Source organism: Mixophyes fleayi, chromosome 5, assembly GCF_038048845.1.
Source record: "Mixophyes fleayi isolate aMixFle1 chromosome 5, aMixFle1.hap1, whole genome shotgun sequence".
NCBI lineage: Eukaryota > Metazoa > Chordata > Amphibia > Anura > Limnodynastidae > Mixophyes > Mixophyes fleayi.
Genome location: NC_134406.1, coordinates 13,166,610 through 13,189,897, shown reverse-complemented (window position 1 = coordinate 13,189,897; position 23,288 = coordinate 13,166,610). Strand labels below are relative to the sequence as shown.

Sequence of the window (23,288 nt, the reverse complement as noted above, 5' to 3'; positions counted from 1 at the left end):
CCGTGTTTGCGTGGGTTTTCTCCGGGTGCTCAGGTTTCCTCCTACACTCCAAAAACATACTGACAGGTTCATTGGCTGCTAACAAATTGACCCTAGTCTGTCTGTGTGTGTGTGTTAGGGAATTTAGATTGTAAGCTCCAATGGGGCAGGGGCTGATATGAGTGAGTTCTCTGTACAGCGCTGCAGAATTAGTGGCACTAAATAAATAAATAAATGATGATGATGATATGTCACACACTAGATCAGTAATACCGTTTAGTGTTTCCCCCTAGAGAGGTCAATGGGCTTTTTCCTTGCAATATTTCTACATAAGAAATACTCATTAGTCTTTCACATAGTGCAGAATTTCAGACTGAGACTGCAGTCGGCCACTTGTTAGCTGGAGTATTGTTACATTGTTACACAGTTAAAAGAGGCTGGCTTCCTGTGGCCCCTAGCTGCTGGAAAGATTAGAAGGTTTTACAGAAACTTTACAACAGCTAGAGTCATCATCATCATTTATTTATATAGCGCAACTAATTCCACAGCGCTGTACAGACAACTCATTCACATCAGTTCCTGCCCCATTGGAGCTTACAATCTAAATCCCTTAACATACACACACAAAGACTGAGAGAGACTTAGGGCAATTTAATAGCAGCCAATTAACCTACCAGTATGTTTTTGGAGTGTGGGAGGAAACCGGAGCACCCGGAGGAAACCCACGCAAACACGGGGAGAGCATACAAACTCCACACAGATAAGACCATGGTCAGGAATCGAACTCCTGACCCCAGTGCTGTGAGGCAGAAGTGCTAACCACTGAGCCACCGTGCTGCCCACATCATCATTATTTCATCATTTATTTATTTATATACCGCTACTAATTCAGCAGCGCTGCACAGAGAACTCACATCATAGTCTAAGCCTCATAGAGAATGACTTTTGTTGAAGAAATTCTCTTTATTTCTGGCTATCTTCTTTGGGGAAAAAATACCAGTCTCCCTATGTCTATAATTTTACCATAGTATAAGTAATATTAACACCAAGTGCTTTTTTTTACAAGTCACATAAATAATATATTGGCTTTATTTTGATAGTCCAAAAATATTTTCGTTATAATTATAACATTTTGTTGCACAAATGTATTTCCTCTTACTGGCACAGGAACCTTCCTCAATAACAACCAAATCTCTTCTATAAATACAATATGAATTTTTAATTTCTACCACTAGATGGCACTAGATGTATTTTCTTGAAAATTGTTGGATGGTTCATCATTCTTCTACCTTGTAATATAAATATATGTATTAAATCCTGGAAATTTGCATCCTAATATCTGTGATAATGGTGTTAATACCTCAGAATTAATAAGGAACCCTGAGGTCTTATTAGGAATAACAGATGTCCCATCATAGTTAAAAGTTGGAGCAATTATTTTCAACCTGTTTATGTTTTTATGCAAATAAGTCACATAAAAATAAACAAAGCAGAAAACATACAGTATTATTTATCGAAAGTGATATTACTGCTGCAACATTTAAACGTGTCTGATGCAAAGTGGGCTCTTCTTTAAATGATACTTTTTGGTTCATGTAACATAAATAAATATTGGACTTTTGCTTTAAATATTTCTATATAGACAAACATTTGTAAGTATTGATCAGTACCAGAAAGCATACCTCCCAACCAGGGGCCCCCTCCACAGGAGAGCAGGAAAGTTGCTGTATGCCGCCACAGGGGGAGTGGTCACATAATATCGGGGTGGTGATAAACATGGGGCATATCTGCCCTCCATGACATATTGGGGGAGATTCAATTGCCAGTAATGTTACAGTAAAAAATCCCACCTCATCTTCCCTCGCACTCCATAGAGGTGCAAGGAAATATGGGAGGAGAGTGCTGTCAAATCTCCGCCGCAAAGTCTCGCAGACGTTCCGGAGACACTTCGTGGCTAATTGAATTCCGCCATTATGTATTCAAATAATGTTCCTCTCACCTACCTGTTACTGCAGCTTTCACAACTTGGTATTGGATTCTTGTGTGGATCCTGGAATGTTGGGAGCTGATATAAATATGGAAAAGCGAGCAATAAGCGAACACTGTACATAACACAGAGCATGCAGTATATAATACATACATTATAATAAAATATTACATTTATCACACCTTCCCCAGCTACATCATGCATCCTGCCACACCCTCCACCCCCTCTCGGCGCCCCTGCTCCCAACCATCCCAATTTCAGTGGGAGAGTCCCAATTTTATGGATCTGTTTCTACCGCTGGTGGGAACATTGGAGGAAGGGAGATTTGTAATAGGCAGCCTAGTTACAGCGCTAAGTAGCCATCTGGGGGTGTGGCCATGCCCACAGCATGCTGTGACCACGCCCTGTCCTGCTGCATGGGATTTTTATGGCGGGAGGTATGAGTAAGACTTAGGACCTCATTTACACGGTGCACTGGATCGGCATAAAACACCGCTGCGCCCAGATAGTCCTCATCTCTGCAAACTGAACGTCCTCAGAGGATTCTAAAGAGGTGCATTATGCAAAAGTTACATCAAACTGTAGCCTCCTATCACATTATAACCATCTCTTACATTGAATTAAACTTTTCTGTGCTTCTCCTAAAATACAGCGTAGTTTGGCCTCATTTAGGACTTAAATTAAGCATGAAAATAAAGGGTCTTTATTGCATGTAGCACGTTTGTAGGTATTAAGCTTTGATTGACATTAGGGTTAGTTATGTCTTCCTCTTCTGAACTGCAACAGGGAGGCGCAAAGATTCAAATTCCAGCCCCTTTGCAGAGAGGGAGTGGCTGTGTGACCTCTTGCACAGTAACGAATGTGCTCTAACAAACCGTAACCTCCAAGTCTTTCAAGTTTTGCTCAGTGAAATTAAATATTATTTTTGCATGGCTCCACAAAACCAGGATCATTGGTCCATCTGCTCTCTACTGACCAAGAAACACCCTGACTCCGCCCACCTGCTCCCATTGGCAGGTGTAGCTCCTCTGTTAGTGCCAGAACCTTGCTCCGAAATTTATGTGCTTAAGTGGACATCTAGGTGTACCAGTGCAAGTTGCATGTATGCCACGCTTGCCTACTTTTCTAACCTCCCCAATGTGACGTGCGTCATAATGGCTCTTCTCCCTGCTATACAATGCCACGAGTCACAGCTTCACTCCTCGGGGGCGGAGCCATGATGGCATGATTTACGTCATCACGTCATCAAGTCCCCGGGATGCAGGAGGGTCCTCTATTCTCCTGGGAGTCCAGAAGGACTCACCGAAAATTCTGAGTCTCCTGGACAATCTGGGAGATTAGGAAAGTATGATACACGCCCCTAGTTAATGACCCAGCCCATAAACTGTCTAGATGACAGGTGTGTCGAATCTAAATCAGATTGTTCACCTGTAAGTGTCAGTTTATCAGTTATGAGCTCATCAGCTGGAGAGAAATAAATACACTGCATGGTTTGCGTGTACAATTAACTCTGCTTTATTAGTTACAAGTCCCTATCTATATAGCAAAAATCACGTATTACAGAAAACTACGCCCCAAAAGGTTTTAACCACTCATGCTCCCTTTACACAGATGTTTGATACATTCTCTCATTTTCACAACGGAATACTCCCCAGGGGGGAGTTAGCTTATCTCCTGTGCTGCCATATTCAAGGTCATGAGCACAGTCTCCTGCAAACAATGAATAAGTCCTACAAACTAGCTGTATCTAATCTGTCTTTAAGCTATAAGAGAACAAAATGGCTATAAGGCAACAAGATGGCGTCAACTTAGCAAAATCACATTTCGCAGGTGCACAACAACAAATACTTCATTTTCATGTAAATACAGTGACTTTGATTTCTATACAGACTTTGGTGATGATGCATCTTTACATTTGGTTGTGATTTATGGGTACGTAACCTTTACTGTTGTAACCTGTGAAACCTACCTGGGGGTAAATGTATGAAACTGCGGGTTTGAAAAACCAATCAGATTCTAGCTATCATTTATTTAGTACATTCTACAAAATCACAGCTAGAATCTGATTGGTTGCTATAGGCAACATCTCCACTTTTCAAACCCGCTGGAAAGCTCTCAGCTTGATACATTTACCCCCTGGTGTCACATTGTGTGAAAAATAAGCTGGTTGTAATCAGTTTTAACCTAAACCTTCTGGTGTATATTATCCTAACCACTAGCCCCATATCTTGCCATCCTCCTACTTATCTCTCCAAAATTCCAAATGCTTTTCTGGATATTACTATTTGAGCCTTTGAGCAGATGGTAGAGGACTGCACAAGTGATTATAACACCATTATGGCAATACCCTGCATGGACTTGTAATAGTTGTCAGTAATTATAATGTTTCCTCATGTTTTATACAGAATACCAGCTGGATTCTCAGCCTCTGCTGCCATGTGAACTTGCTAGAGAAAAGGCTCTGGTGACCGGGGAGAAATATGTCCCTCAGTGCTCGGACGAAGGGTTTTACAGGTAATGAAGGGGTGTACAGAATAAAATGGGGAGAAAGTCCTAACAGTGGGGGCAAAGGATCAGCAACATTTGGAGAATTATCAGCCCTGAGACACAGTTTCCTCCCTGACACTATTTATGTAGCTCGGGATCAATGCACCCAGAAATCCAAAATCCGTTTCTGTATTTTGGGAAACTTCCCTCATTTACCTCTTCAGTGGGGTTCTTCTGCCCAAGACACCCTTACTGTTATTGGTTTGCAGCTGTTTACCACCATTAAGGAGAGAGGTGTCAACAGTAACAGTTTAAAGTGATCGGGAGATTGAACTCCAGCTCGGATGTAATGAATTTAGCTCCTAACAGAATGTTACCACAGCTCAGCCAATCACGTCTCCTGTTTGCTACACAGACCCCAAGAAACAAAAGATTTAGTTTACACTTCCCCTAAATTCAGTAATGTAAGTATATGGAAAGGTGCTTTGCCGCAGTGACTGACGGTATAGTCAGGAAACCACAATGCAGGTGCACATTGTACGCACTAAAAACTTAGGGGAACTTATGTACAGTAAATTCTGGAATACTGCTAAATCATTTATTATTGGGAATAAACAAGACGTTCATAGTGCACATTTTGCTCAAACTGTGAATGGGCACAAACATGTCATTATGTAACAAGGTGCTTAGACATAGGGGGACTGATGAATAGTTGATCATACACCCGCTTATGTAATGTGAAATATCCCACAAGTACCTACATATATGCAGAGTTGCGTGCATCCACACTAGGCGTGTTGCGTTTAACTTTGCCCCAAGCCCAGAGAGAGGTATTTTCCTAATGTGCCCCTCCCCCTAGCCATTGCTACATGCAATTTTTTTTTCCCCAGAGCTCTACTGGGTCTGTAATACAAAACTGACAAATCACCATCTTTAAATAGTGTTGAGTGGGTGGACCAATCACAAGCCACAATTTCTTGGTTGCAGCTTGTGATTGGTCCACATTGTCAAACAGACACCTTACTGTGTGTGACAATCCTCTTATAATACACTAGCTTGGTTCACCACTGGGCTTGGCAAGGTCCTCAAAATATTATAGAGCAGGCAAAGTGGTATCAGACACCAGCCTCTAAATTTGCTGCCGTAATGAGTTGCTGAGCCGGGACATAGGGACAGTGACTGCTTTTTTGGAATATTTATGGAAAACACTTGTATTACATTGTCATTTTTTAAAAATGTATCAGTTATTGGGGTGAACAGTTAAAGCGCAAAGAGAGCAGATTTGTATACAATCCATATCCCTGGCTAAGGATACGGGGTAATAGGCATAAAAAGAATGTGGGGTATCCAAATATTATTATTTAAAAGGTACCGCAATGGGGGTAAGAATAAGCCACATAAATTACATCATAAACAAACAGCCATTTAAAAGGTAAGAGAGAATGACTAAAGTATAGACTATGAGCAGAATGGTAATGAGGTAAAGGGGGGGCAGGTGGATAAAAGCAGGGACCAAGCTAGCGTGAAGCAAGCGAATACCCACATGTGTGAGCGCAAGAAACAGGGATAGGGGCACTCAGAGTTAGCCTTAGAGACCAGGCTGACAGTGCTTATCTGTGTGTGAAGGCAAAAAGGAAAGAATAGGTGGGAAAAGAGAGAGTTCCCTGTCTGCGAGGGTTTACAGTCTCAGATTGTAAATAGAATTTTACAGTATAGGATTTTCTAGATACAGTAATAGGTTAATTGTTTCCCATAGAGTTACCGCTTTTGATTGCTAATATAGCATTCTTGTATCCTTACATTGAATCGCATGAGCTCCATTTCAGTGAATTATTGTGTAACAGGAAGAAATATATCTGCTACAATTCATCTGATGATAGAACATTGTTAGGTTTCCTGGCATAGTCTGTATGATACTATTGTTGCCTTGAATTTTTAGTAACTACAGGGAACTGATTCTACAGCTGTTAGAACTAGAGGATAGTTCTTATTTTGTCTCACATGATGTTTGTGTTTCCTCATTAAGGGAAAGGTGTTGGTGTGGTAAGATGACGGTAACCTTAACGTCTTTCTTTACTTGTGTTGGATGTAACTGCGGAAATGCTGTTTTTTTTGTTCTTTGGATAAAGACCTTTTTGAGTGAAACAGTGAGGTTTTGATTACGGCTGTTTCCGCATGATTGTGGCAAATGTTAGTATCGTAGCCACTTACCAACAGGCTGACGCATAAGATATTGCAGCGTGGTCAAGCTTCTTTTAAAAATAAATAAATACCCCACTTACTCTAGAAGTGTTCCTCTTCTATAAGCCGCATATTGTAAAATAATGATCTCATAACACTGTTTTGTAGGAATGTCCAGTGTGCTAGAAACGGCGCCACCTGCTGGTGTGTTGGTGCGGATGGCACAGAGGTCCCTGGCAGTAGAGTGACAGAATCTCCAGCAACATGTACGTGGACAACTAATACCATTAACTCCAAAGTGTCTTGAGCTGTTTTACACCTGAGTGGCTTATTTTCACAATTCTGAGATGGGTCGGTAACACCCCATAGGCAAACTGAGGGGGGGGTGGGTTCTTAGTGCCTGGAAACCCCCCTCCAAGCCTAGGGCACTGTATAATTGAGGTGGTTGGACCCTGCCCCCGCTTCACACGGCTCTGCTTTAAAAGGTAAAGCCGCGTGCACCTAACAGTAGTGCACGCAGCATTGCCCATGTATATTATGGGGATAGGAAGAGTTGGAGAGCAGCCAAGCACTGTCTAATATTATAGCCATGCCCCCATGCATGCTGGTCACGCCCACTGGCGGCGTGGTGTGGAAACCCCCCTCTACAAATCCTGCGTTTGCCCCTGCTGCCAGAGTATGTAATAAATCCTATTTGTACTATAATACTAAATATAGGTATTATAAGTGCATAATATAGAAAAAGAGAAGAAAAAAAAAGACCAAAATATTGTAGGAAAAAAAGCTATAATTGATTCCGTCAAAGTCCAGGTACTTAGTGGTGGAACTGCAGGACAAGGCATCGGGTAGTGCTGGATCACACGCTCAAGGCCCCCACTTTGTTTTTCTGAGCATAAGTGGGGGTTGGAGCATGCTCAGTGAAGCCCCAAATGGGCATAGCGGGAGCCTCTGAAGGGGTAGACGGGAATCACTGGGCCCTCTCCCAAATTTTGCTTTGGGGCACCATGATTCCGTGATCTGCCCCTTCTCAGACTTTTGCCATAAAATGTAAATGGATACTTTTCTGATTTGTACATTACAAGGTCATTCAAAACTGGCTAGTTCCATGTGAATACCTTCTTTTCTAAATCACCTGCATTTAATGGAGGCGGCCATTTTGTGAGCTAGATCCATATTTATGAGAATGTAGGATCTAACAGTACGAGGAACTAGTGACAGGTTTCATTCTCATGGATATTGGATCAGCTCACAAAATGGCTGCTTCCGCTGGATGATTTGTATAGATAGACAGACTATTTAGATATTATGTCGAGTGTCTGCCTTTTAGGCTCCTTATTTTGCTCTATCCTACACTTCAGAAGTTATTGTTCCTTATCTTGCACTGATGAGATTGAATAAGATGGAAACAATGGTCTGCGAGTTTAAGCTTTCTTATCTCTAGCTGTTCTCATAGCCAAACCGAGGGGGGGGGGGTTATTAGTGCCTGGAAACCCCCCTTCAAGCCTAGGGCACTGTATAATTGAGGTGGCTGGACCCTGCCCCCGCTTCACACGGCTCTGCTTGAAAAGGGAGAGCTGCGTGCACCTAACAGTAGTGCAGGCAGCATTGCCCATGTATATTATGGGGATAGGAAGAGTTGGAGAGCAGCCAAGCACTGTCTAATATAATAGCCACGCCCCCATGCATGCTGGTCACGCCCCCTGGTGGCGTGGTGTGGAAACCCCCTCTACAAATCCTGCGTTTGCCCCTGGTTCCATATGCATATTGGCTGCAAGAATGACTAAAGTGCAGTTTACATGTCTCCACTCACAAATCCCAGAGTAATGATTGTGTCGTTCTATACGTGTGTTATACTTATGTCATTCTCATGGTCTGTATGTTATCCACACTGTAGGTTTATCGTTTTGCCAGCTTACAAAGCAGCAAATCTTGGTGAGTGGTTACATCAACAGCAGCTCCACATCCTACGTCCCGCGGTGCTCAGACTCGGGGGAGTATGAGCCGGTGCAGTGTGACCAACAGCAGTGCTGGTGTGTAGACACCGAGGGGATGGAGATCTACGGGACGCGCCAGATGGCTGAACCGGCGCAGTGTGAGTCATTTATCTTCAGTTCTTTACCATATAAACCACTACGTGCTTACTGTATAACCCGTATGATATCCAGTATATGTGTTCTGATACCTGATTCTGATATATATACATCAAGGCAACAAAATTAGTAAGTTTTTTTTCTAGACAAAACCATGTTACAATACAAGGGGTGCATATAAGTTTATTATTTTGCACATAAGTTAAATACTGGCTATTTTTTCATGTAGCGCACACATACTTGATAGCTTTATTTTTACGCTGATATTTAAAGTTGATCTAGAACCGACACTACCCCAACTATAAATCTGTTCCCACATTTTAAATTTACCTCCCCCTCCAATGCAACATGGTTTTGCCAAGGTGCAAAGTTACTCAATTGTTTTACTTTCCTTTCCTTAATGAATCAGGCCCATTATAACCATACTGTAAATTATTATGGATAGTAGAAGTCACCTTGTTCCTCTATATAGTAATGGAAATAATCCTTGACCTATAATCATTGGTCTGCTTCTTTGTCTGTACGGTTTTGCATTCGGACACCTCTGCACCGTTTGGGATGAAACCAACGCGAGGCGATCCAGTTAGATCCTGGCCAGGTTTTAGTGGTGTTAGGGTCCCGATCGGACCTCCCATTGGTGTAGGCTGGCCAGAATTTGACCAGGGGAGCAGGGGAGGGTTGACAAATATCAGCCCTGGGGGGAAAGACTTGATTCAGCAGCCTATATTAAAGGGAAAAAAATGCAGGTGGCCCATTGACCCAGCCCAAGGGAGCCCACTATGGAACCAGCCCATGGGGGCAGATGCCCCCCTTCCCCCCAACCTAGCCTGCCCCTGCCAGGGAGCCTGTTCTGGGCCTTTCACTGGATGGATTTGGATGAAATTGGTCTGGGATGCCTAATGGAGAGGTTGGGGTCCCGGTGGGACCTCCCGTTGGTGTATGTTGGGCAGAACTTTGACCCGGGGGCCTGTTCTGGGACGTCCACTGGATGGATTTGGATGGCATCTTAGCTGCTAATTATTTTTAAAATGTTGACTGTTACATCCAACTCATTAACAACTTGAAGATTTATATCACTATATAATAAATTATGGAAAAACATGAATAAACCTCTGTATGTAATATCCGTATAAACAGTGAGATCGGATGTCATTGATTATAATCAATAATTTCTGATCACTTCAGTGTTCTTTAAGAAAACTTGTGCATTATAAACATACTGTAAATTTGTATGATTAGCAGAATTCACCTTGGTCCTCTATATAGTAATGGAAATAATCCTTGACCTATAATATCCTTATAATTCACAGTAGGAGGTACATTATCCTATATGTTATAATAAACAAGTAATGATATCATGTTCTATAAACTCCTATAAATTATACCTGTATATTCTGTGAATAGTGATGTCAGCATTAGGACCACTTGTGTATGCAAAGAAACATACACGATCCTTATAGCAGGAGAACATATGAAGCGAATAAATGGTTTAAAATCTGTGGCCTTGTCCTTTATACATGGCTGGCTGGGCATGCTGATACTTGTGGTTCCAGGTTGTCTAGTTTATGAGCACAGCTATTCTATGTCTACTATCCTATTCACTTTTACTAAATATAGTTCTAATATGTTTATAATGACTATTGTTTTTATAACTGTGATGGTACAATAAAAAGTTATTGTGGTAATCAAGAAAGAGACGCATCGCCAGAATGGATTGTAATGACTCATGCACAGTGGTGATTAGAAACAGAAAGTGTGTGTGTGGGGGGGTCTTCCTGGACCAGAATCGCCAGGCCCCCTCTAAATCTTGCTATGAGGCCTGACAACTAATTGTTACGCAGTTGAATGTGGCTGCAATTACAGTAGGAGCAGTCTTTGCTGAAGCATTCAGCTCACTTTGCTGGAATCAACTGAGTGGTTATCAAACCTTTTCCTTTGACTTCTGTGACTTCTGTACAGTGGTGATGTGAGCTGTAGAAGTTAACCTAAGCTCTATTCCGTGTATCTCACGTTTCTTGCAGAGATCACACATGTGCCTTCATAGTATCCTTTGTTGATGAAAGCTTACACCTGATTGGCTGTGGCAGAGGAAGGTGCATTGGTGCAATTTTGCACCGTGGTGTTGAATAATTGTGTTGCTCTCTGGTTTTTCTAGGCCCGCAGAGATGCGCAGTGAGAGGCCGTCGGATCCTCCACGATGTCGGTGAGAAGGTTCTTCCTCACTGTACCAAAGATGGGGGGTTCCAGCCCGTCCAGTGTAAACTCGTTAACACAACAGACCAGATGGTTTTTGATGTTGTGACCAGTTTCAGCAGGTAATCTACATGATCATCTAGTTCCAGTAACAGAACCTTCAACTAACATTGCTGAAAAGTGGTTATCAATGACAATTAATTGTACCTCTGAAAAGATTCAGACTGCAATCAGTGACTGTGTAATTTGGACTCTTACTTTGTGTAATTCTTTACTACAAATCAATCACCAGACACGTATTATTATAGTAGAGTTTTGGGCTGTAGCCTGGGGTTCTTGACTATAATTGGAGCTCAGTCGTCCCTTACATGCACTAAGACAATTCATGAAGTGAGCTTGGTTTGAGGGACTTGCTATGTAATCCAATGACCTTTGGGATATTGCTTCTTATTCCAAAATAAGTTGAGTACGAGGCTTGATGATAATATTGAACACTTGGGGTGAGGGACATGTTATGTTATCTAATGAAAATAAGAAATCCACCAAAAAGTTGAGGCTCATGGCTTGAGCACTGCTAAAGATCCAAGATAGTTTTAATCTGCCATTTTTGTATGAGGGGAACTCTGTGAACATTTCTTGTGGAACACCGCATGGACTTAATGAGACAACTGATGTGACCAGTCTACATTCAGAGATCAATAGACATTTTTCCTTATTTTACTTTATATTTGAACATTGGAACACGGTAGATTGATCTAGTACTTATTTGTTTGACAATTTATTGTTTGGTAATTATCATTTTATAAATGTCTTTTTTATTATGGAATATTGAATTCTCTGTGATGTTTTTTTGCTTTTTTTTCCTGTTTTTTTTCCCCAACACATGCGTCAGGCTTATGGAGGGTATGAATCTGTATGACTGAAGAAACACAATCCTCATTGGTCATTATAGGTTTAAATATTAGAACTCCATGACATCTAAGTATTTTGTGCACTTCGGAATAGGGTGTGGTACGAATTTACGGCGGTGATAAAAAAGACAGACAGTAGGCCGAAAAAAACATAAACGAAACTCACTTGCCCGACTCGTAATAAATGCTGACTGAGCTTAAGAATGACAAAACAAGTCCCCAACAGTGTGCTAAGTAATCACGATCAGCAGTAATAAGGGCAGCCTGTTTTGACGTCAATTTAAATTGCAACTTGTATATCAGTATTTTTAATAAACCAAAGCGCAAACCTTATACTTATCCCCAAGATCAGAGGCAGAACTAACAAACCGTGAACCCCGATGCAGGGAAGCGGGGAAGAGGGAACCAGGGCCCATAGCTTGCTAGTTCCCTATGCAGGGGCCCCCATTATCTCCATGAGCTCCCGTGCACCGCGCCTGTTGCGCCAATGGTACTTCCGCCACTGCTCAAGATAGTGAAAAAAATCCTTTATTTCTTTATATTATCATCTATTATCCATTACTATGGTTGTGGACTTATATGTTTCTTCTGCATTATTAACATTCATTTAAACTTACCAATGGTCTCAAATCCTGTAGAAACAGGGCCATCTTAACAACATTATGGGCCCCTGGGCAAAGCAGTGCACCGGGGCCCCTAGATATAGATATATAGATGTATACAGATACAGATATAGATATATAGAGATAGAGATAGATAGATGTACTTGCTCAGTGACCATTGTAGGGTTTTTTTGCAGGTTTTTTTCTTTTGCAGGATTATTTATTCTCATTAAGAGCCCTGCCTATGGGGCCCCCTTGCCCGTGGGGCCCCCAGGCACCTGCCCATCGTGCCCAATGGAAAAGATGGCCCTGTGTAGAAATCGGGGATCTTATTAATGGGGAGAGGGGTCTTGATTCCTAAAATAAAAAACGTTTTCAACTTAATGCCTTACATAGAGTATAACGCTCCCGATAAATGTAAAGATGTGATTTGTGTAGTTACGTAACTAATTTTGCGGACAAAAATATAAAACTGACAAATATTTAATGACTTACCATGAATATTGTCTGGAAAATAATTTCTACTAATCGACAAAGAACTTCACTTATTTTATTACTCAATCATTATTTTCGAGGATTGGCGACACGTTCGCTAGTTATTTAAATGGGCTAGATATTTATTTTTGCTGTGAAAATGAAATCACTACATCTGCGCAAAACATTGTTTTGTTTATAAGGAACGTTCTATCAATCCACAATATTAGTTGGATAATTCCTCACAGAATAATCAGTGCCATAATCCCCTTTTCCTTGTAGGTTTCCAAATGCCTTTAAGTCATTTACTTCCCTGCGAGAGTCATTCCCAGAGATGTCTGGATACTGTTATTGCGCTGACAGCCTTGGACGGGAGCTCGCGGGCACCGGTAAGCACTGCCTGGTTCTAGAACACTCGCTATTGTCCCCTGGGAGAAGCAAAGCATTGTGGGAAATGGTCTCATGCAACCTCACCAAAGACACTATAATATATTCTCATGCTCAGGGTTAGACTCTCTGTGAAAAATATGTTATAAATGTATTTGGGATTAAGGAAACTTTATAATCCTTCAGATTTACTAAATACTAATCATATTATTTATTTTTCAACCAATTACTTCATTAAAATACGTATAGTTATATTTTTCATATTTACAGGTATTTACAACTATAGATACGATTTCCCTGTTTAATATATTCATCATCATCTATTTATATAGCGCCACTAATTCCGCAGCGCCGTACATCAGTCCCTGCCCCTTTGGAGCTTACAGTCTAAATTCCCTAACATACACAGACACACAGACTAGGGTCGATTTAATAGCAGCCAATTTACCTACCAGTATGTTCTTGGGAGTGTGGGAGGAAACCTGAGCACCCGGAGGAAACCAACGGGGAGAACATACAAACTCCACACAGATAAGGTCGTGTTCAGGAATCGAACTCATGACCCTAGTGCTGTGAGAGCAGAAGTGCTAACCACTAAGCCACCATTCTGCCCATAATATATAATATAATATAATGTATACATATAATATATTATACTATATTGAACAATGTAATAAGACTGATGCTTTGAAGTCATTAGCTGTGGTTGGAACACATTCAATACAAAAATGTTTTTTTAAGTGATATATCAGAAAGCACATTGTTTGACATGTGTAGTACTTACTGGTTGCTCAGGGATTTGTAAACCTCACCCCCTATAGCACAAGCTACCATATTTAGGGCTGTACCCTATAGGGCAACTAGGATATATATGTATTTTTTAATTTCATTCTATTACTTTTTCTACTTGGTCCAACAGTCTATTTTTCAGCAATAATAATGGAGAAAGGGTAGAGGGACAATTGGGAATAAACACAGTAATAAAACAATAGTGGGTAATACAGACAGACAGAGAGGAAAGAAGGCCCTGCTCGCAAGCTTACAATCTATGGGACGATGAGAGTTTGATACATGAGGTTAAGTCTACATATTACATATTGGTGAAGCCAGATTGCAAAGGTAAAAAGTGGTTAGTGGGCTGTATGATCAGTCACACAGCAATGTTGGTCAGACGGTTGTTGTCTTGTATGAACTGTGTAGAGGGTGGTAATAGGTAACCTAGGGAGATTAAGAGGGTGGTAGAGGAATATTATAAGCTTTCCTGAAGAGGCGGGTTTTCAGAGAACGCTTGAAGGTTTGAAGGCCAGAAGAAAGTCTTATTGTGCGAAGAAGGGGATTCCATGGACTGGGTGCAACTCGAAAAAAGTCCTGTAACTGAGAATGGGAGGATGTAATGAGAGTGGATGAGAGACACAGATCTTGGCAAAATGGAGGTGTCGAGTTGGGAGATATTGTGAGACAAGTGAGGAGATGTACAATAGGGATTTTTAGTGCAGCAACTATGCACATATTAGGATAGTCAAACATAGTATCAATATCATCCAGTTTTTTGATTGGATATATCCGATTGGTTAGCAGTTGTTCCATATTCTCTATAAACTGCAACTCCCATAATCCTCTGTTGAAGAAGCCATTATAGTGTGAAACCAGTCTGGAGTTCTCCATACTCAGACACTTTGTCAATGATTGTACTCAATCCCATCTGGAAATCCAGTCTATGACCTGTTTATGTGTCTTTAAAACCAATTGAACTAGAATGTTAGTTTAATATTACATTACATTACATTAATACTATTTGTAATCTTGTTCCATCTATGTTACATCCTACATCTGGCAGAGTCTTCCTATGTCCGTTCCTTCTCACAGAATACTTTCCTCTCTTTCCTTATCTCAATGATGTTTGGCAAGTGTTACATTAGTAATACTTCTCTGAAAATAAAGAATTCAAACTAGCTGCCAATAAAGTGCTGTGTTAGGCGGCCTAATCAAGGTATTTCGTTAATTTAACAACTCTACTGTGGAAATTTAACTCTTTGGTTTATGATCACATTCCAGAATGTTATTGATATTGTTTTCTTGTATATAAAATACAGTTTTTACATTTTTGCTAAGATACTGACATTGTTACTGTGGCGTGTAGAGTGATGTTACAAAACTAGAAAACTGAGAACTTTGAAGTCCTTGATTAAAACTGAGTTGAAGGTGACTTATTGAACACAAAATGTGGTATCTTTACCCAGTGGGTAGTAGGTACCCAGCACCTGATCATGTCCCATACTGGGCCGAAAGGGGGTTTCCTTCTGAGTAAAGTCCGCAAAGTGTGTCCTAATCTCTCCTTTAGTGGACTTGGCCCAGTGCGGAGGAGGGATTTGGTTACCTGTGAGGTCACCGTTACTCGGCCAATCAGTGGCGGATCCAGGGGGGGGCGATCGGGGCGATCGCCCCCCCTAGCAGACACTTGCTGCTGACGGCTGCACAGTATGTTCAGGTCCGTCCAGCCGTAACAGGCAGGGACAGTGTGCTGCCCGGCTGCTCTGATTGTGTTTAAAACACAATCAGAGCACCCGGGCAGCACACTGTCCCTGCCTGTCACGGCTGGACGGACCTGCACATAGTGTGCAGCCGTCGGCAGCCTAAGATGTTAGAAAGGGACGGGGCCTAAATCGCCCCCCCCCCCCCCCCTAAATCGCCCCGGGTACACCAGTTTTCTAGATCCGCCCCTGCGGCCAATGACCTATTCACAGAGGGAACTAACAAGAGAAGGCTCTCCCCATCCCCATGGGTGTATGCAGTGTCTTCTGGGTCATGTAATATATGGCTTCAGCAGGGTATCCATTTCTTATATGTGCATGACCCCCATGTGGGAGCAAGGAGAATAAATAAAAGTATTTGTACAAAGAGAACTGCACGGCAGATGCGCTTTCTATTCCAGTTCATAAATAAGGCCCATGATCGTGATATATAGGATAGCGCCATAATCAGTGATAATTGGTAATGGTTCTCATTAGCTACTGATGTGAGTGAGTTCTCTGTACAGCGCTTCGGAATTAGTGGCGCTATATAAATAGTTTCTGCTGATGATGATTACAAGACCAACATCCGTCATGTCTTTTGATTGTTGCAATAAAAAGTATATAAATAAACGCTACATAATTTTCTGAGTGTACCTTTATATGCCTATGGACAAGCTAAAGGACAAGGGAAACGGATAATTCTCCTCTATGGCGAAATCCATTTAAAATAGTTTACTTATATAGCACCACCATATTAAGCAGAGCTGTACAATCGGATAATTTCAGTTTCATACTCTGCTGCACCTAGTTCTAGGAGCAGGCCCCACACATTTGTAATTAATTGTCTCGTCACTAACCTCACTGACCTGATTTACAGTCTATACATATGTATAGGTTTAAACTAATCCCAGCTGCTGAATAATACATCTTACTCTTCCTTGCAGGCTTAGAGATGCTCCTGGGTGACGTTTATGACACAGTCTTTTCCACACTTTCTTCTCCGCGCTCGTTCACAGAAACCGCGATCTATCGTATCCTGCAGAGACGCTTTCTGGGCGTGCAGCTAATCACAGCAGGCAGATTCCGATGTAAGTGCTAAAACATGTATGTGATTCACATGACACGATGGCATGACTTGTAGGTGACGTCATGGCTGGATTTAGCACCTAGGCCTGTGCCTGAAGGGCAGAGGATGAAAGGCAGATTTTTTTATACATTGCATGTGTCCCAACCTTATTCTTTCTACAGCAAAAAATAAAGTGATGGAAGTTTAATGAAGTTGAGGTTATATTCTGTAGAGTAGTGAAGTTACATTATGTGCTGTGGACCAACTGATGAAGCTTTGTAATGTTCTGTCTATATCATGTGGCCCAGTGACAGGCAACCTGATACTCTTTAGGGGCCACATGTGAGGCCTAAAACCTTCTAAAGGGCCGCACAAAATAACCTTAATCTCAGTAATAAGTTAAAACAGTGGTTCCCAAAGTGTGCGCCACGGCGCTGTCACAGGGGTGCCGTGGCCAGGGAAAAAAAACAAAAACAAAAAAACTTACCAATCAAGCAGCGCCTGGGACCCAGCATCCTCCTCCCTCCTCGCTTCTCAGTGAATGTCGGACGTAACATCATCACGGCAGGCGTGAGAGAGGAGGATGCTGGGTCCCGGGCGCCGACGGATTGGTAAGAAGACAGAAGAAAAGAGAAGAAAAAGAAGAAAGAAGGCCAAGTACGGTAAGTAAAGAAACGGAAGGGAAATAGTGATAGGAAACAGCAATGGGGGGGACAAAAGAATGAAGGAGGGGGCAGAGTGAAGATGAAGGAGGACACTGTTTGGATGAAGGCGGCACAGACTGTGTGGATGAAGGAGGCCACAGAGTGTGTGGATGAAGGAGGGCACAGAGTGTGTGGATGAAGGAGGGCACAGAGTGTGTGGATGAAGGAGGGCACAGAGTGTGTGGATGAAGGAGTGCACAGAGTGTGTGGATGAAGGGGGCACAGACTGTGTGGATGAAGGAGGGCACAGAGTGTGTGGATGAAGGAGGACACTGTTTGGATGAAGGGGGCACAGACTGTGTGGATGAAGGGGGCACAGACTGTGTGGATGAAGGAGGGCACAGAGTATGTGGATGAAGGAGGACACTGTTTGGATGAAGGCGGCACAGACAGTGTGGATAAAGGGGGCACAGACTGTGTGGATGAAGGAGGGCACAGAGTGTGTGGATGAAGGAGGGCACAGAGTGTGTGGATGAAGGAGGGCACAGAGTGTGTGGATTAAGGAGGGCAAAGAGTGTGTGGATGAAGGGGCACAGACTGTGTGGATGAAGGAGGGCACAGAGTGTGTGGATGAAGGAGGGCACAGAGTGTGTGGATGAAGGAGGGCACAGACTGTGTGGATGAAGGAGGGCACAGAGTGTGTGGATGACGGAGGGCACAGAGTGTGTGGATGAAGGGGGGCACAGAGTGTGTGGATGAAGGGGGGCACAGAGTGTGTGGATGAAGGGGGCACAGACTGTGTGGATGAAGGAGGGCACAGAGTGTGTGGATGAAGGAGGGCATAGAGTGTGTGGATGAAGGAGGGCACAGAGTGTGTGGATGAAGGGGGCACATAGTGTGTGGATGAAGGAGGGCATAGAGTGTGTGGATGAAGGGGGCACATAGTGTGTGGATGAAGGAGGGCACAGAGTGTGTGGATGAAGGAGGGCACAGAGTGTGTGGATGAAGGAGGGCACAGAGTGTGTGGATGCAGGAGGGCACAGAGTGTGTGGATGAAGGAGGGCACAGAGTGTGTGGATGCAGGATGGCACAGGGTGTGTGGATGAGGGAGGACACAGGGTGTGTGGATGAAGGATGGCACAGGGTGTGTGGATGAAGGATGGCACAGGGTGTGTGGATGAAGGGGGCACATAGTGTGTGGATGAAGGAGGGCACAGAGTGTGTGGATGAAGGAGGACACAGGGTGTGTGGATGAAGGGGGCACAGAGTGTGTGGATGAAGGAGGGCACAGAGTGTGTGGATGAAGGGGGCACAGAGTGTGTGGATGAAGGGGGGCACCGAGTGTGTGGATGAAGGAGGGCACAGAGTATGTGGATGAAGGAGGGCACAGAGTGTGTGGATGAAGGATGGCACAGGGTGTGTGGATGAAGGATGGCACAGGGTGTGTGGATGAAGGAGGGCACAGAGTGTGTGGATGAAGGAGGGCACAGAGTATGTGGATGAGGGAGGGCACAGAGTGTGTGGATGAAGGAGGGCACAGAGTGTGTGGATGAAGGAGGGCACAGAGTATGTGGATGAGGGAGGGCACAGAGTGTGTGGATGAAGGAGGGCACATAGTGTGTGGATGAAGGGGGCACATAGTGTGTGGATGAAGGAGGCACAGAGTGTGTGGATGAAGGAGGGCGCAGAGTGTGTGGATGAAGGAGGGCACAGAGTGTGTGGATGAAGTAGGGCACAGAGTGTGTGGATGAAGGGGGCACATAGTGTGTGGATGAAGGGGGCACATAGTGTGTGGATGAAGGGGGCACAGAGTGTGTGGATGAAGGAGGGCACAGAGTGTGTGGATGAAGGGGGCACATAGTGTGTGGATGAAGGAGGGCACAGAGTGTGTGGATGAAGGAGGGCACAGAGTGTGTGGATGAAGGAGGGCACAGAGTGTGTGGATGAAGGAGGGCACAGAGTGTGTGGATGAAGGAGGGCACAGAGTGTGTGGATGAAGGGGGCACAGAGTGTGTGGATGAAGGAGGGCGCAGAGTGTGTAGATGAAGGAGGGCACAGGAGTGTGTGGATGAAGGAGGGCACAGAGTGTGTGGATGAAGGAGGGCACAGAGTGTGTGGATGAAGGAGGGCACAGGAGTGTGTGGATGAAGGAGGGCACAGAGTGTGTGGATGAAGGAGGGCACAGAGTGTGTGGATGAAGGAGGGCACAGAGTGTGTAGATGAAGGAGGGCACAGGAGTGTGTGGATGAAGGAGGGCACAGAGTGTGTGGATGAAGGAGGGCACAGAGTGTGTGGATGAAGGAGGGCACAGAGTGTGTGGATGAAGGAGGGCACAGAGTGTGTGGATGAAGGAGGGCACAGAGTGTGTGGATGAAGGAGGGCACAGAGTGTGTGGATGAAGGAGGGCACAGAGTGTGTGGATGAAGGGGGCACAGAGTGTGTGGATGAAGGAGGGCACAGAGTGTGTAGATGAAGGAGGGCACAGGAGTGTGTGGATGAAGGAGGGCACAGAGTGTGTGGATGAAGGAGGGCACAGAGTGTGTGGATGAAGGAGGGCACAGAGTGTGTGGATGAAGGAGGGCACAGAGTGTGTGGATGAAGGAGGACACAGAGTGTGTGGATGCAGGGGCACAGAGTGTGTGGATGAAGTAGGGCACAGAGTGTGTGGATGAAGGAGGGCACAGAGTGTGTGGATGAAGGAGGGCACAGAGTGTGTGGATGAAGGAGGGCACAGAGTGTGTGGATGCAGGGGCACAGAGTGTGTGGATGAAGTAGGGCACAGAGTGTGTGGATGAAGGAGGGCACAGAGTGTGTGGATGAAGGAGGGCACAGAGTGTGTGGATGAAGGAGGGCACAGGAGTGTGTGGATGAAGGAGGGCACAGAGTGTGTGGATGAAGGAGGGCACAGAGTGTGTGGATGAAGGAGGGCACAGAGTGTGTGGATGAAGGAGGGCACAGAGTGTGTGGATGAAGGGGGCACAGAGTGTGTGGATGAAGGAGGGCACAGAGTGTGTAGATGAAGGAGGGCACAGGAGTGTGTGGATGAAGGAGGGCACAGAGTGTGTGGATGAAGGAGGGCACAGAGTGTGTGGATGAAGGAGGGCACAGAGTGTGTGGATGAAGGAGGGCACAGAGTGTGTGGATGAAGTAGGGCACAGAGTGTGTGGATGAAGGGGGCACATAGTGTGTGGATGAAGGGGGGCACAGAGTGTGTGGATGAAGGGGGGCACAGAGTGTGTGGATGAAGGGGGCACAGAGTGTGTGGATGAAGGGGGGCACAGAGTGTGTGGATGAAGGGGGCACAGAGTGTGTGGATGAAGGAGGGCACAGGAGTGTGTGGATGAAGGAGGGCACAGAGTGTGTGGATGAAGGGGGCACAGAGTGTGTGGATGAAGGAGGGCGCAGAGTGTGTAGATGAAGGAGGGCACAGGAGTGTGTGGATGAAGGAGGGCACAGAGTGTGTGGATGAAGGAGGGCGCAGAGTGTGTAGATGAAGGAGGGCACAGGAGTGTGTGGATGAAGGAGGGCACAGAGTGTGTGGATGAAGGAGGGCGCAGAGTGTGTAGATGAAGGAGGGCACAGGAGTGTGTGGATGAAGGAGGGCATAGAGTGTGTGGATGAAGGAGGGCACAGAGTGTGTGGATGAAGGAGGGCACAGGAGTGTGTGGATGAAGGAGGGCACAGAGTGTGTGGATGAAGGAGGGCACAGAGTGTGTGGATGAAGGAGGGCACAGAGTGTGTAGATGAAGGAGGGCACAGGAGTGTGTGGATGAAGGAGGGCACAGAGTGTGTGGATGAAGGAGGGCACAGAGTGTGTGGATGAAGGAGGGCACAGAGTGTGTGGATGAAGGAGGGCACAGAGTGTGTGGATGAAGGAGGGCACAGAGTGTGTGGATGAAGGAGGGCACAGAGTGTGTGGATGAAGGAGGGCACAGAGTGTGTGGATGAAGGGGGCACAGAGTGTGTGGATGAAGGAGGGCACAGAGTGTGTAGATGAAGGAGGGCACAGGAGTGTGTGGATGAAGGAGGGCACAGAGTGTGTGGATGAAGGAGGGCACAGAGTGTGTGGATGAAGGAGGGCACAGAGTGTGTGGATGAAGGAGGGCACAGAGTGTGTGGATGAAGGAGGGCACAGAGTGTGTGGATGAAGGAGGGCACAGGAGTGTGTGGATGAAGGAGGGCACAGAGTGTGTGGATGAAGGAGGGCACAGAGTGTGTGGATGAAGGAGGGCACAGAGTGTGTGGATGAAGGAGGGCACAGAGTGTGTGGATGAAGGGGGCACAGAGTGTGTGGATGAAGGAGGGCACAGAGTGTGTAGATGAAGGAGGGCACAGGAGTGTGTGGATGAAGGAGGGCACAGAGTGTGTGGATGAAGGAGGGCACAGAGTGTGTGGATGAAGGAGGGCACAGAGTGTGTGGATGAAGGAGGGCACAGAGTGTGTGGATGAAGTAGGGCACAGAGTGTGTGGATGAAGGGGGCACATAGTGTGTGGATGAAGGGGGGCACAGAGTGTGTGGATGAAGGGGGGCACAGAGTGTGTGGATGAAGGGGGCACAGAGTGTGTGGATGAAGGGGGGCACAGAGTGTGTGGATGAAGGGGGCACAGAGTGTGTGGATGAAGGAGGGCACAGGAGTGTGTGGATGAAGGAGGACACAGAGTGTGTGGATGAAGGAGGGCACAGAGTGTGTGGATGAAGGGGGCACAGAGTGTGTGGATGAAGGGGGCACATAGTGTGTGGATGAAGGAGGCACAGAGTGTGTGGATGAAGGAGGGCACAGAGTGTGTGGATGAAGGAGGGCACAGAGTGTGTGGATGAAGGAGGGCACAGAGTGTGTGGATGAAGGAGGGCACAGAGTGTGTGGATGAAGGAGGGCACAAAGTGTGTGGATGAAGGAGGCACAGAGTGTGTGGATGAAGGAGGGCACAGAGTGTGTGGATGAAGGAGGGCACAGAGTGTGTGGATGAAGGAGGGCACAGGGTGTGTGGATGAAGGAGGGCACAGAGTGTGTGGATGAAGGAGGGCACAAAGTGTGTGGATGAAGGAGGGCACAGAGTGTGTGGATGAAGGAGGGCACAGAGTGTGTGGATGAAGGAGGGCACAGAGTGTGTGGATGAAGTAGGGCACAGAGTGTGTGGATGAAGGGGGCACATAGTGTGTGGATGAAGGAGGGCACAGAGTGTGTGGATGAAGGAGGGCACAAAGTGTGTGGATGAAGGAGGGCACAGAGTGTGTGGATGAAGTAGGGCACAGAGTGTGTGGATGAAGGAGGGCACAGAGTGTGTGGATGAAGGAGGGCACAGAGTGTGTGGATGAAGGAGGGCACAGAGTGTGTGGATGAAGGGGGCACAGAGTGTGATGACTTTTGTACATGTTGTTGTTTTATTTTGTTTGACCTTATTCCTCTTAATATTAACTGTATATTATTCTTTGACAGAAATATAATTTAAAAGAATATATAAAAATATTAATTTCCCTTCAATTTATGTGTATTATTTTTGCAAACAACTTACTAAGTATTTCTGTCCTGGCCTAAATACTTATTACGTTATTTTGACCCAACTACTTATAAAACTGTACTGCTAGGTAATTATTTTGGAGGGGTGCCTTGAAAAAATTATGGTGACTCTAAGGGTGTGGCGAACTGCAAAAGTTTGGGAACCACTAAGTTAAAACAATATATTTATTATTAGAAAGAGACAGCTATCTGTAATAACAGATCAGCAGGCACTTTATACAAGTGTTACAAGCTATAACAAACACATCTGACTAT

The 23,288-nt window shown here is 44.7% G+C and overlaps 1 protein-coding gene across 1 annotated transcript in view; it reads left to right on the top strand.

Moving 5' to 3' along the window:
- Positions 1 to 23,288, top strand: part of TG (thyroglobulin) — a 186,108-nt gene that overhangs the window by 5,490 nt on the left and 157,330 nt on the right. Inside the window, exons 2-7 of the mRNA XM_075211467.1 lie at positions 4,372 to 4,480; positions 6,803 to 6,900; positions 8,529 to 8,726; positions 10,880 to 11,039; positions 13,187 to 13,293; positions 16,749 to 16,892. Of these exons, the coding sequence (XP_075067568.1) occupies positions 4,372 to 4,480; positions 6,803 to 6,900; positions 8,529 to 8,726; positions 10,880 to 11,039; positions 13,187 to 13,293; positions 16,749 to 16,892 (816 nt within the window). The remainder of the gene's footprint in view (positions 1 to 4,371; positions 4,481 to 6,802; positions 6,901 to 8,528; positions 8,727 to 10,879; positions 11,040 to 13,186; positions 13,294 to 16,748; positions 16,893 to 23,288) is intronic.